Source organism: Haemaphysalis longicornis, unplaced genomic scaffold (assembly GCF_048455015.1).
Source record: "Haemaphysalis longicornis isolate Haplotype H1 unplaced genomic scaffold, Haemaphysalis longicornis Haplotype H1 scaffold_31, whole genome shotgun sequence".
Classification (NCBI taxonomy): Eukaryota; Metazoa; Arthropoda; class Arachnida; order Ixodida; family Ixodidae; genus Haemaphysalis; species Haemaphysalis longicornis.
The window spans coordinates 2,255,946-2,271,129 of NW_027526340.1; the positions used below are offsets into that span (position 1 = coordinate 2,255,946).

The 15,184-nt window shown below is 48.7% G+C and overlaps 1 protein-coding gene across 3 annotated transcripts in view; it reads right to left on the bottom strand.

Annotated features, from left to right (window-relative positions):
* Positions 1-15,184, bottom strand: part of LOC144177787 (uncharacterized) — a 192,837-nt gene that overhangs the window by 67,106 nt on the left and 110,547 nt on the right. Inside the window, exon 4 of one of the 3 annotated variants that reach the window (XR_013323855.1) lies at positions 3,357-3,501. The exons of 1 other annotated variant lie outside the window; for it this stretch is intronic. Coding sequence is in view for 1 of the 2 variants with exons in the window: in XM_077705356.1 (XP_077561482.1) it covers positions 7,175-7,364 (190 nt within the window). In the remaining variant the exon portion in view is untranslated. Of the gene's footprint in view, positions 1-3,356; positions 3,502-7,113; positions 7,365-15,184 lie in introns of those variants that run through there. One more of the 3 variants, XM_077705356.1, reaches the window with a different exon arrangement.

Below are 15,184 nucleotides of genomic sequence, written 5' to 3' on the forward strand. Positions count from 1 at the left end.
AGACATCCAGGCGCGGAAACCAGCAACCTGGAAGAAAAGAAAAGACCAAAAGAATGGCGGGAAACAACCGCTAATACGCCTGAAGGTTGGCCGATCCCCCGAACCAGGAAAGCGAAAAACCAAGCAGCTTAGAAGCAAGCGACCACGCAGACAGACACGTCAGCTCAGCTTTGTCTTCTTCTCCTTCTTCTTCTTCAGCGGTTTCCCTACGGGAAGATGACGATGGTGGTTGAACGCGAAGCTATCTCGTGATGAATTGTTTGGTTGGCCAATCCCTAGGAGCATCATGCCACAATCATCATCAGACGCGCTGCGCACGCCGGCCAAGGGACGCACGACAACCCCCGACTATAATGCATTTCTGCATAAAAAAACTCCCACCTCCCCTCGCGGGAACCCTTGTGTAGATGCGACGCATAGGCGGAGCGGCGAAGGGACCGCGTTTTATAGCGCGCATAACGTTGAGGGGACTGCGTAAGCCGGTCCCAGTCGATGACGACGTTGGCGTACTTGTAAAGCGGCGTGGACTCTAGGTGTTTGAGCCAAGCGAGGATGTTGCTTCGCCGGAGAACGGCACACCGGTTAGATGCGCAGCGCGCCCGAAGGAGAGGAAATCGCGGAAGAGAGAGTACTGCACATGCGCCGGCCCCAGCGCGTCTGCCGCGGCTATGACGCAACGTGCCGCGGCTATGACGCAACACAATCCAACACAATCCACTTTATTCCAATCCAATCCAAATCCATCCAATCCAATCCAATCCAATCCAATGCCCCTCGCGAGAGAGTGTTCGCTATCGGAGAGGAGAGGGGGTGAGCGGCGGAGAGCGCAGCTGGCGCGGCGAGGAGAATGGGGGAGGGGGGGACAACGCCGACGATGACGACGACGACAACGACGACGACGCCGGAGGGACAAGGCGAGTGAATCAGATGCTCTGCATCTAAAAAGAAAATTTACGAAATAAAAAATATTTACCTATATACCTCCCCACGGAGCGAAAAGAAACATAAGAATGCTTGGAAAAGAAAGACAGAGATACGAGCACAACAGCCGTAAAAACTCACGAACCGTGAAACAATCTGAATTTGCACAAAAATCCATAATTGGGGGATTTAAGGCATTTCGTCATTCTAATAACGTAAGTGCAGATAACTTGTGGAACAGGATTAAATAATCAAATGGGAAAAGTACAAAAAATGAGAAAATATAAAAGTGAACCTATGAAATCAACAATGTGAACGGTATACATCTCCCCCCGCAAACGAAGAAAAATATTAAAAAGAAGGGAAAAATGAGGAAAACGCGAATTCAAAAATCGTGAAAACGCACCAATCTTGCGCTACATCGATATCAACGAAAAAACACATCATTGTTGAAGTTCAAGTCCTTAATGCCTATAATATGGTAAATACACTTCATCGGCAAGAGGAAACAAATGAAAACTTAAAACTCTTATTTATTCTTACGCATTTGGCTGCCCATCTACTGAAACGCTCCGTATGTAGGGGGTTATGGGATTACAGAGTTCGTGCGCAGTACACCACGCCAAGGCGTAACTAAATAAGACACTCCTTGCAAAAACATCGGAATCATAATGTTTCTCACAATAGGAACTTTCGCACAGTTTTCGTGGTTCTATCGTTAATAAAGCGTGAAATCATGCTCCATGTGGTTTCCGCATACTCCATATGGTTTCCGCAGGGAATTCATGCGGACAATTATTTAGCGCTGCTGGCGGCCGTGTATAAAAAAAAATAAGGTAAATTTTTTAAAGATTAGGCACTGCTTATTACAACGGGTTTCTAAAAAAAATGTCTCTTGTTTTATGACGATCCTGTGCAAAGCTAGAGCAAAACTTCATATTCCCATAGTTCCGTGTAATGGGAATGTTTCAACGAAAGAAATTCCGCTATAAAGACGTGACATTGGAGACAAGCGCAGTAAGAATGTTGCGTATCAGTAGAATAATTCTCTGATTTTTTGCAGACCTTTTGTACAGTGGAACCCCGATTGTACGTCCCCCGGACTTACGACGACCCGCTTCTTATGACGCATCACCGCAGTCCCGGCAAACTCCCTATATAAATAATGCATTAAAACCCGATGATATGACGCTCGGGTGCACGCGGTCCGCTTCACACGACGGATCCTGGCGCGGTTACACCGCTTCGCCTCCTCGTCCCGACCTTTCTTTATTCTGAACCCCCGTTTGACGCTTGCACATGAAGCAGCGTCCAAGGGGGTTCAGAACGTTTAGGGGGTTAGGGGTTCTGGCCCGCAGGCGGGCCAGACAACTTGCTGAACAGACGCAAGCAAGCAAGCCGGTACTCGTGAGCGGGAGTTGAAGGCACAACGCGGCAGCAGTACGCCAACGCGCCAACCCCGAGATGTCGAAGTTCAGGTGGCAGGAGGACTGTGAATTTGAAGCTTCCATCGAGCCGGCAACGAATGCGAAAACATGCGACGCAACGACACGACGACGACCGAACACGCGCTTTCCCCGCTTGCTCGATCCAAGTTTCTTCCTCTCACGATGCTCTCTCTCCCTATATCTCTGCTCTCTGCTTATCAGTATCTTCCAAAGCCGCGTTGTCACTCCGCTCCTTTCTTTGCTAGGGTGCCTCGATTAATGAGCTTCCGCCGCAAATGTGGCGACGGTGGAGACACGTATACACTGGCGCCGCCATTTTGGGTAACTCGCTGGTTTCCGCAGCAAGTCACTGCAGCAAGACCGCGTTATCATTTTCACCGCAAAGCGGTTTACTCGCGAAGTTTGAATTATTTTATCTATTTCGCATTGCTGAGTCTTTGCGTATGCCTTGAGCACTTTGAACCAATAACGGCTTCATGGCACCGTTCAGAGGGTGTCTCCACCCTATACGGGATATCGTTTTTGTTTTCATCTCCGCTTTGTACTATCGTTCGTTTCGCTTTGCCTTGGCTGTTTTACACTCGTTTTTTTTCTCTCAATTTGCTCGACCATTTCGGCCTTACGTCGGCGGCGCGAGGCACAGGTCTGGCGGGCTATCGTCGTTCGGCATGGGTGTCACGTAGCGCGCGGGTTAGCTCGGACTCTGTGGAGGGGTAGGGGGCACAACAGATGAGTTTTTTAACTTGGGATTTCAGCTAAAGGTTCGCAAATCATGGGAAAACGCGCTAAATATATAGTAGTTTAAATAAGTTCTTAGTCCACCTGTCGCGCGAGACCGTCTGCTAGGCCGGAATTTACCGGCACCCCAGTCGTACGACACCCCCGTAATACGACGCTTTCTCGCAGTCCCTTCAAAGTCTTATTATCGGGATTTCACTGTATAATCTAAAAATAAATAATAAAGAGGTAACTGTGGTTCAAACTCACCGGTACTAGGCAGCCATGATGGTTACCGTGATGGTCTTTGTATGTCGCTACATAGTCTCTGCCTTTTGTTCCGTAAGCGACATTTGTAATATATGTTCCGGGCACTTTTTCTTTAGTGTGTGTATAACGAATCTTGAATCCGTAACTGAAATTGATGTATAATTTGTAAAATAAATTAATTGACAGGGCTTTCTAAAATTAATCCGAATTTTTACACTCCCACACAAATTACCACAAAATATGTATACGTCATAATCATCATCATATTAGTCATCATCAACATCATCGGCCTATTTATATTCAATGGAGGATAAAGGTCTCTCCCATTGGTGCCCAACCTCAAATTTTCTCATTAAACATCAATCGAAATATGGCAATCCTAGAATTCCCGTAACCGCAGTACATGCCCAGACGAACTACACATCTTCCTGTTAAGTCCGAATGTCCTAGTGACGTTATTTTTGACGTGCACCAGTTCATTTTGAGCGCTAGTATTTTGAGATCCACAACAAGCATCTTTCTGTGATGCGGATGTCCATGAAGAAACGATACGGCTGCGAACCGACGCCAAATGAACCGACGCCGCGCCTGCCCCTTTGTTGCAAGCTGCATACGACTGCACAAAATAATTAATCCTCCCTCGCTCTTCCCCCTGAAGGCCTAGAGGGAGCCATGAAGAGAAAATGCAAGTTGGTTTTATTCGAAAGATTTCGTGTTTTATAGTGCCCCCAGCGCTTGTCCGGATACAAACGGTGCTTTATTCACTGAGAAATTAAACAATTTAGGTTAAAATTTTGATTTTCCCGCTCAATCGTGCGTTTTCGTGGTCCCAAGTGACATCACGGGAACCGACCGCTCTGCAGCCTAGAGTACCTTCATTCACGCATCCGCCGTACAGGGTAGAGACACGTAACGCTGGCGCCGCCATGTTCGGTTGCTCGCTCGCCGCCGAAGCAAGTCATTGTGTCAAAACCGCGCTAAAATTATCGCCGCAACGCGGTTTACTGAAGAAGTTTGATTCATATTGTCTGTTTCGCGTTGCTAGGTCTCGTGGGAAACGAAAAGAATAACGCGTTGAGCCCGTTGGCCCAATTGCGGCGGCACGGGGCCGTTCAAAGGTTCTCTCCACCCTGTAGCGGTGTTGGTTTGTTCCCGCGTTTCTTTACGTTCCGTAACCTAGATGGCGCCACCATACCGTGGCAAGCGTTTGGTTTGTTTTTGCCCGCATTTAAACCTGGCTTGTTTTTGTTCTGGGAGAAAATATTCGTTCCCTGAAACAGTGCTCGCTCGACAAATGGGGTCATGTAAGACACCGTTGCTTGCGTCAATCGGCCAGTGTCGTCTGAGACAACCCCAAGCCCCGTAGTGCTGTGCAGCTAAACCAAAGCATGCTGTGTGCAGTACGAACAGCAGAACGCATCAGTACTTCTATGTTTACATGTGCTTTCGTAACTTCCACTGTTTGTCCCATCATTCCTATTGCTTTGTAAAGAATGTGCCCTAAATTTAAGCGCAAATCGCTCGTTCGTCTAGTTTGTAAGCTCTACCTAATTTGCGTCTGCTTCTGCCAGCCTCCGCCAATCGCAGAGCTTAGCCCATGTGACATCACAGGTTCTGTTGCGGGAAATGAGCTGGTGGGTCGCATGACCATTCCCGTTTTTCCTAATTATGTAGCTTATTTGAGCGAAGTTTACGTTAAAAGTGGTGTCAGTATGATTCTAACGAGACAATCTTTTGAATGAACCAAACTTGTGTTTTCTCTTCATGGCTCCTTTAAAGGCGATAGTCTTTCTTGGGATACTTAAACCCAGAAATTTTGGTCTGTCTGTATGTGTGTCTGTCCGTCCGTCTGTCTGTCTGTAACTCGATTCAGCTACCCGGCCAAAGTAAACTGCTTACTGCGCAATAGTCTTATATACTGACAGCCAAATGTAAACGTCTAAGCCTGGTTTATATGTTCATACTTGTCAACTGTGTTGAACAAGAACAAGATATTACGCAAATATAAGACAGGAAATTAGTAGACGGGGGATATTTACAGTGTTCCTTTATTAAAAAATTCATGGATGCTTGGTTTTTCGATAAAAATTGATATGCTACATCTATTGAAAAAAACCGCCGCCTCCTGGCGGCATATCAAAAATCACGGGGCAACAGCAACGAAAGATTCCACTAGCTAGGTTCCACGTTCTGCTTGGAACGCACGTGGAGCACGGCCACGCGGTTATATAAACCTTGTAGTCGGCCGCCTCCATTCACGCGCGTCTCCGCCGTACTGCAGCGCTAGCATGGAGGAACGCGGCCTGTAGCAGTGGAACGCGGTAAATTCAAATCGCCTTGCGCACACCTTTAGTGTGTTTACCTTGGGATGAGCGCGACGGTACAGAAACAGGATCAAAGGCGAGCGGGAAAGCAAAGAGGGGCATTTCCTTGGCAAATGTCTACAAAGACTATCGTCTTTTGACGACATTTGCTACGAAAGGAGCAGATCCGCGGCCAATTTTTTCTCTATGAAGGCTGTTTGTTACTTTTTTCTACGTTCTCAGAGCTGCTAATCGCGATATGTGGCGGGTTTGCTTGCCGGCTGCGTACCTACACTTTCCCTCCTCCCCCCCACAAATTCCTACGTCGTGTCTTATTAAGTGGATGGAAGAAAACTATGTTTACTCTGCATGAAGCCATAACAATTTTGCAAAATACACACATCAGTATTTCTTCATCTGAGAGTGCGAATGGCTTTTTCTGATACAAAGCCCGACTTCGGAACTGATAAATTCGTGCAAATGACTGAAAGGATGTATTGACATTTGAAATGGTAGTACCACAGTTCAATGAAAAAGTTTTGTTTTGAATTCGTGAATAGCATACGCCGAACATGCTTCGTTAAACCCCCAATTTAAAAAAAAAAGTAGGACAATGCTGAGATTTGAACCGCAACGTCCACTGAGTGCGCACGACGCTTGAGACCACTGTGCCACAGCTGCAGAATTTATTTTTTACAGAGACGGAGTTATTTGCATAATAAATATTCCCTATGATGAGAAAGGACACATGGCTGTACTTTACGACACATTCTGTTGCATATAGACAGGTTCAAGTGAGATTCAGGTGAGGAAGCCGCTGGCTGCAACACATTTTTTTATTTCCCTATTCTTTGTTCCTTGGTGGTGGTAGTGGTGATTTATTAACAAACGAGGGAAGAAAAAAGGCCTGGGGATATTGTTGAACTGAGTTCAGCCTCATACAACCCAGTCCAGGGAAAGGGATTGGGGTTTCAGGTGATAGGAAGAGGGAAGGGGGAAGAGAAGAGCGGTAGGGGAGTGGGGGATAGTCTATATCGCGTTCGTTTCTTCCATGACTCGACGGCTACAAACGCAGCGCTAGTCCTGTTGTAAGCAGGAAGTTGAGTAGGTGCTGGAAGACTTCCCGTCGGATGGCGTCCGGTCCCGTGGGAAACAGGAAGTCTTCTAGCTTGTGGCTAGGGGCACCGAGTCGCTGGAGTGCGGCCCGGAGTTCAACTCTCGCGGTGTCGGGCTCGCGGCAAGAGCACAGTAAGTGCTCTAGCGTCTCGAGCTCTGGGCAGTCGGCGCAGGTGGGGCCCGGTGGCCTTGGTGGTGCAAGCGCGCTTCCACGTTGCAGCAATTGAGCCGCAGGCTAAGCAGGAGCGACCGGGCGTATCTGCTGATGCGTCCGGACAATACCCGTAAGGCCTGGCCACTGACTACTCGGGCATCTGGATGCAAGGCCTCCACCACTCGTGCCAGGATGGTCCTTGCAGCGTCAAATGACACCACATCCCGGCAGGCTGGGACCCCTGCCTAGTGAGCAGCATCTTTGGCCAAGGCGTCTACAACCTCGTTGCCCGTGATGTTCACGTGCGATGGCAGCCAGTGAAGTCGCAGTGGACACCCCTGCGCCTCAACCGCATGAAGCTTGGCCGCCAGCGACCGCTCAACGTCCTTCCGCTTCAGCTTGAGTTCAAAGAAAGGCAGAGTGGTGGGTTGAAACCTCAATGATGAAAGTAACCAGTATGGTATTCAGTAAAGCACCAATGATGAGGACAAAAACGGGATGTTTGAGGCACATTCCGTGCAGGCATGTTTGTCTGGTTAACAATAATAACACGCAGTTAACAGAGTGCAATCCTATTGGGAAAAGGCACAGGAGGTTGGGTTTTGTTGCACCTTGGCTCGTTGCTGGCTTCATAGCCGCTTAAAGCGCTCTGCCTCCTTTGTTTTGAAGGTTACCATAGTACTGCCGCACCTCGCAAGGGGCTAGCACAGTTCAGCTTCCAAGTCCAGTGCCCCGAGCGCACTCACAGTCCTCTCCTTCATCTGGACGGAATGCCTCCACGCTAACTTGGGAGTGGGAGCAAACTCCGCCGCAACCACTCGTGCTCGCCATAGCAAGTGTAGGCGTAGTGTGGGGACGCATTCGCAGAGCACTGACAGTTCTGGCGGGACGTTTAGATAGTGGGGATCCGACCAGTCAATGTAACAGCGGACATCGAGAAAACAGTGCACCTTGTTCGAATAGTAACACTCCGCTTTGCATTCTAAGAACACGTGCTCCGACGTCTCCAGCCTCCCATACCTGAAGCAGACTGCGCCATACGGCAAAAAGAAGCCAAGTTCCTCTTGCCGTCATCGTACCGGGAGCACGTTAGGGTGGAACCTCGAAGGAACCTTTTGGACACAGTCGGAATCCTGAGGCACATGATCCGTTTCAAGAAGCCCCGCTTTGCGGCCTCGACTAGTGGTTGTCGATGGAGGGATTCGGGAAGAACCATGGCGAGAATGTCGCTGCTTAGCCTACGGGGCTTAACAGTAAGAAAATAGTACCACAAGAACTTCTGTTCTGTGGAAACCGAGAAAACAGTGCACCTCGTCCGAATGCTAACATTCGGCTGTGCATTCTAAGAACACGTGCTCCCCGTCTCTAGCCTCCCATACCTGAAGCAGACTGCGCCATACGGCAAAAAGAAGCCAAGTTCCTCTTGCCGTCATCGTACCGGGAGCACCCCAGGGTGGAACTTCAAAGAAACACCTTTTGGACACAGTCGGAATCCTGAGGCACATGATCCGTTTCAGGAAGCCCCGCTTTGCGGCCTCGACTCGTGGTTGTCGATGGAGGGGTTCGGGAAGAACCTTTGCGAGAATGTCGCTGCATAGCCGACGGGGCTTAACCGTAAGAAGATACTGCCACGACAACTTCTGTTCTGGTAGGTGGGAGTGCCAGCGATTTAAATATAGAAAGGAGTGGCCCGAACGCCTTGGTGCAGTTTGACTGTCGTGACCAGCCACTTTGCTATGCGGGCTGAAGCGATCCACTGCACCGCTCCACGGAGAAAGGGTCGGGTTGGTCTCGGGAGTATATACATCGCTGGAGCGAAAGCTTATCTCCTCGTGGACATGACCGAGCTCACCGGCATGTAACCCCCAAAAGAAATTTGTGGGCCTCATAGTGTCGTACGAGGACCGCCAGACGAAGACTGCCCATTGTCGGCGCAACTTCTTCACTGTCAATGAAGGGGAGCCATCCCGAAACATTGATTTGAGACACGACGTGGTGGCATCCATCTAGTATAAAGTTGTTTCGACCAATGCTCTGCCTCATTAGCCATGGCACGGTGAGATCCGCGTGACGACTTCGGAGGGGGACCGTTGAAAGAAACAACGTTGTACTAGATGGGAAGCTAACACTTCGTGTGCCGCGTCAACGTTTCCTACTTGGTTTAAACATTTCTTCGCGGGTAAAATGAACATTTCTTGAATGACGCTTGCGCGGTAAGGTTCTCTTAAGCCCCACTATATTTGATACCCAGCAACTGCGCTGCTACATGCAAACGAAGGGATCGCAAATGTATGCACGGTTGAGAGTGCAATTCCTAACTGCGGGAATAGTGCTCGTCGAACTTTTGTTTTACCATTTACGCTAAAAACGTAGGCCGACATTGATTCCTTATTACCCAAATGACCTTCCGTAACTATTCCTGTGCACATAACTGACAGTACATTTTATACAAAGGTGCCGGTCGCGCGCGCATATATATCTAGCTTACACCCCCGTGGGAATGAATTAGTCACCAAAGCGCACGGTAAAAGCGTCGTAAGCCAAAATACGGGTCGCACTAGCGCTAGTAGAAAGTTTTAGCTGACCGTTTTTGACACTTCGCTTTGCTCCCGACGTCCCCCTCAGCACAACCGGAGCGTCAGCAGTCGAAACGCTTTTAGCTAAGCGATAACCGTATCTCCCTCGACGGGGAATGATTCGCGTGACTGGTCGTTTCGCGTGCGCCTGTAAACCAAAACTTCATCCTAAAGGAAACATAAGAATTTGTATTTGGTCGCCCAAACAAAGCAAAATACCGTGCTTCTTGGCCTCATTGAACCTTTTTTTGTATAATGTAGTCGCTGACATGGTATAATTTTTCTAAATAACAATAAACAAGCCGATAAACTTTGGAATAGACAAACCAAGGCTGTCTTTCTCGGCGCTGCACAGAAGCAGCCCCGCTCTTCAGTCGACGTTTTTCGCTTCCGTTCTAAAGATCTTTGAGGTGTGTGGCACCATTGCCTATTCGGAAGCGCTTTCGCGGCTTCGTCGGTCGTGTTTCAACTGAAGAAACGAAGTTCGCCGTAGCGCGCTCGCATCGCGGGGCAGCGATGTTAAAATTCCGCACGGTAGCGTAAGCTGCCGCGACGGTCCGCGAAGAGGCCTCGGTTAGCGGAGCGGGGCCCCGCTCCGGTATCGCCGGTAGCGCGCAAGCGTGCCACGCATGCGCAATGGCGCTCGCGCCTGCTATCGGAGCGAAGCGGACCGTCAGAAACGGTCAGCTAAAACTCTCTAGTGTTGAGTTAAGTGTGCTTCATGGGCCTTGCTAAGTTTACAGCGGTCTAGGAACTTACGAATCAGAGCCGTATTTATTATGGCACGAATGTAGTCGGGACGCAGGTAACGCTTCTCGATAGATTTCCCACGACCCATCGGCCGACCGATTTCTTTTGCGTCTTCGGTGGGTGAGGCAGTCACACTACGTTGACTTCCCATCGGCTGACGTATTTGTGTCACCGTCGGCGTTGTGTGAAAACGCGGTCTCCCAACTCAGAAGTCGGTGTCGCTGTCATGTCGCCTTAGTGTCGGCCTAGTGGGAGCGTGCTTTAACGAGAAGCGTGGTAATACAGTAAAAAAGGTAAATATCGACGAACATGACAGCGCGAAAAGTGCGGTGGCAATCCTCCGACACTGAGCAGACGCGCTTCTCTTATCCGGAAATGCAAGAAAAAACCGTCCAATAGCCGGATCTCTGCTCAGTGACGCACATGGGAGAATCGATGACATACATGCGTGTAAATGACGGTGACGCGAGAAAGGGTGGGAAAGCGGCGACAAACTTTTCAACGGAAGTGTGAACTTTCCGACGCACGTAAAAAAGTTATGCCTGGCACCGATGGCATTCAGCACGCAACCTAACGGCTGCGCTTGTTTATTTACTGTGCTCAGGACGCCTTTCAGGACCCCCTTAATTGTTTTTATAGAGATTTTGGTTTGTTCACAAGTTTCTGCGCAATAAGCATTCAAGGAAGTGCGCATTGCTTATACACCGCTCTTTTAGTGATGCAGATATTACTCTTCAATCCATCCGTCTTTGCCGAAAGCGTCAGGCCCGGCATTCTTTTAAACCTGACGACGTTCTAGTGCTCCAAAGTGGCACCCAGAACTTTGATTGATTGATTGTGGGGTTTAACGCGCCGACGCAACGCAGGCGATGAGGCGCGCCGTAGTGGAGGGCTCCGGATTAATTTTGACCACCTGGGGATCTTTATCGTGCGCCGGAATCTCGTACACACGGGCGTTTTTGCTTTTCGCCTCCATCAGAAAAGCGGCCGCCGCGGCCGGGAATCGAACCCGCGACCTCGTGCTCAGTAGCGCAACGCCTCACCCAGAACTTTTCCAGGATATCTGTATTCTTCTACTTCACCTTTACTGCACTGGCTGAAAAGGGCGCTTTTTGAGTGCCGTATTAACATTAATTCAGACATTTTCCTGTTTACATTTGCGAGTAGAGTTCGCGAAGTAGCCTTCGCATGTCCTCCCCAAACCATTTAGCAACAGTATGACATCCGCTAATATTACTGGCTTTACGTTATGAATTGATTCATTCCCTCCCTTCTCTCAGAGGAGCTTCGGAACGCTCCCTCTAGACAAGCTGAAAATGATTTCGGTGAGATATTTTTTCTTTCTTTCGCCCTGCACTGCACTGTGGAATTCAAGTAGAACCGTGTGCGCGAATTTCATGGCATTACTGGGTTGGGGTGAAATTATCGGTGGTATTTTTGTTCCCATTCTCGCTTCTGGACGCAGTGTTCATGACTTCCGTCACTCTTGTATTATCGTCACTCGTTGTTGCTTCGACTCATGTCTTCCAGCCAGCATACTGAGCATATTGACACTGACATTGTTTCACTAAGTAGTTCAGTACATTTTTTACAAAAACAGGGTTTTACAGAAGGAGGTACCATGGAAAAAATCTGACAGGGGGACCTCCCGTTTCATAAGGCAAACAAAAATATGATTGGGGAGGCGGTATACACAACGATAAAAATATAACACAAAGGAACAAATTCATACAAACAGTTATTCATTTATAGTAAATTCGAGTACTGGGCATGTGCGCAGTAGGTAGTTCAAAAAGCTATCATGTATATTTTTTCTTGTGCCGTAAGCACGAGGCACCATCTATACCTGAGGTTGAGTGGGGAAAGAAGCAGGCGATCAGAGTTTGGTTATGAGAGTGTACCAAGTATGTATTTCCTTACAGACCTATAAAAAGAGTACTGGGAGGGGTACGATTTAAGGGAAGGGGGTAAGTCATTCCAGATGGTGGCAGCAGAAAATAACAGTGTTTGTTTTCCGTAGTTAGACAGGACAGTTGGTAGTAATATATTATGTTGCACTGACAACCTGGTGTAGTGTGTGTTAAGCAAACATGTTCTGTCAAAGAACGGAAGAAATTCAGGATTATCTCATAAACGGGAAATAAGTACACAAAGCTTAAGATCAAGTTCGAGAGAGAGGGGTGGGATGTCGAGGTGGTGGAAGATGTGTTTTATAGTAGATCGGCAATCACTGAATGTAAGCAAACGAACGGCTTGATTTTGAAGATGACGCAGTGGTGCAAGATGGGCATTATACGTGGTGCCCCAAGAAGACAAACATTACGTAAGGTGGGTGTGAATGAACGAGAAATATAACGATCGTAGAATGGACAATTGGAAAAAATAAAAGGTTTTAATGAGGACACGAATGCCGAAAGCAATTGCAGATGTAAGGTTCTTATGTTGCAAAAAAGAAACCAGCGGCAAGCACACGCAGGACAAGAGAAGGAGGGACACAAACACAACGCTGGTTTATAATCCAGCGTTGTGTTTGTGTCCCTCCTTCTCTTGTCCTGCGTGTGCTTGCCGCTGGTTTCTTTTTTGCAACAGTATGAACCAACAAGCCCAGCATTTCACTCTCTGGTTCTTATGTGTTTGTCAAATTTCATATTTTTGTCTAGGATAACTCCAAGAAACGTAGTAGAATCTGATGAATAGATCACGTGATTGTTAAAAACGATATATGGTGTGTTTGAAGTTCTGTGTGAGCGGAATGAAAGATCATGAAAGCGGTTTTTAGCCTGTAATTTGTAACAGGTTATTTTGGCACCAGTAGGTTGCCTTTTCAAGGTCGGTCATTAACTTTGGTGTTAGATTTAAGATATCGTTGTCGCAAGAAAATATTGTCGTATCGTAAGCATAGAGGATACAGTTACTGTTGTTGAGACAGGTAGGGAGGTCATTGATGTAAATAAGGAATGGTAGGGGACCTAAGATAGAACCCTGAGGAACACCCTGGTTGACGATTTTTGGGTCAGACATAGCGCTGCCGAATTTCACAGACTGGCTTCGGTTGCTTAGGTACATTTTTATGTTCACCGTCTGTGCCGCGTTCCGCTATTAACGAAGACGTTCCTGTCATGCACGACAAATCTCGTGCCTGAATTTCCCGGACGCAGTAGGAACATTCTGTGGCAAATCGCTAGCGCGTGTTCTCGTGCTCTTTGTATATATGTGGCCAGGACGCGCTCCGGACGATAGCTAAATGATCACAGCACCAAACAAACTGTCAGATGCTCGCGGCACCAGGGGCATATATATATTCGAAAACTACCGGTGCGGCATCTGGTTGTTTTGTGAGAAATTAAGGATGCCTCCTTTCGTCACTCGAGCGGGGGCAACGGGAACCCGTTCAGGACCCAGCGGGATGTTCTGCCAGAAAACATTAGCCAACTTTCGGGAAGGCGAAAACACAGGCAAATCAAGCTTCGCTTTATGAACGGATAACGCCGTTGGCAACAACACAACGCGTCATTCAGCAGGAGCCCCCGTAAAGGCCGATCAATATTGTATGCACTCTGGCCACGGTGACTGCGGCACATAACAACATCCCTGGAAAAAAGGGGGCTACGCCGTCGCTCCAGAATTGACCCACCGAGTGTGCGCCGAGGGCAGCGTTGCCGAACCCGAACCCACGCAGCGCAGACATCCCACAGCACTCAATATGTTCTGCATCTTGTGGCCGAGACTCTTCTGCGTCCCTCGCCTTTTTTTGCGCTGTTACACTTCAACATTATTACCCACCAACTCGCCCAACTATTCCTTTTTTCCATGAGTTCACAGCTCACTGGGCACCTGGTCACTCGGTCAAACCTGGTAACGAAAGGGCAAACCGACTTGCGCGCGCTTTACCCAAATCCGCGCATTCGGCGCGCCCTTGCTCGACGGACGACATCGACCACGAAACCTAGACGTCACCAACAAGTTATAACCCAACAGAAACCATCGTGCAAGCTAAGAAGTACCGCCGGGAGTACTTAACGAACAACTAAACCTCTTAGGCAATTCTCCTCGTATTGGGCATGTCTTCCGTCGTCGGCAGCAAGTCGCGACATCGGTCCAGTCTGGCACACTCTTAACCACATTTCTGCTGCATTGTTTTCATTGACCCAAAAACGCAGTTTCGTCCCTTCACATTATGGTTCACATCCCTTCACGTATGATAAATACCTAGTTCGAGCGGCCATGGAGCATCCGCTTCACGTCTGTCTGCTCTACTCAGTGCCCCGGACTCGAGCCCTGGCCACTCTGCGGTCCGAGCACCACCCTGCGAGCTTAGGCCTGCGCGGACGCATCTACCCCAACAGCTAGCGACCGCTGTCGAGCTTTAGCGGGAGCTGGACGAGTTTGAACTGGTTCCAGCGGCTCCACCCTGCGGCACCAGGTTCCTCGCCGTTGGGCATGCGGTCTGAGGGGCCCACCTGAAGAGTTCCGCAGTGGGAGATTGGCGCCGTGAGCCCTCCTGTCCACAACATATCACAGGACCTCGTTTCCCCCTTTTCCATCCCCTTAAGTTCTTTTATTTTTGATTTCACATTAGCCCCCCTGGGGCAATTCAAGTGAAATACGGACGTGAAACAACAACACAGCCCTATAGATTGTACAGTCAGAAACTTGCTCCCCCACACAAATTTCTAGCTCGAGAGCACGAACGGAACACCCTTGCTAATCAGCTCCACCTTTTAACCGTCAGAGCTCCCCGCTTTGCCGATTTTGTGCAGACTCCGGAGCGTTACGCTGTACGGTATACGGGTGCGACAAATCCCCACTGACTTGCCTAACCTGCACCTTTTTTATACCGAGCTTTCAGAGAGAGCCTTGGCGAGCACCGGTCTGGACGACCATCTTCGGCTGACCGGAAAAGCTGTCTGAACGCACTGAGGATTAAAG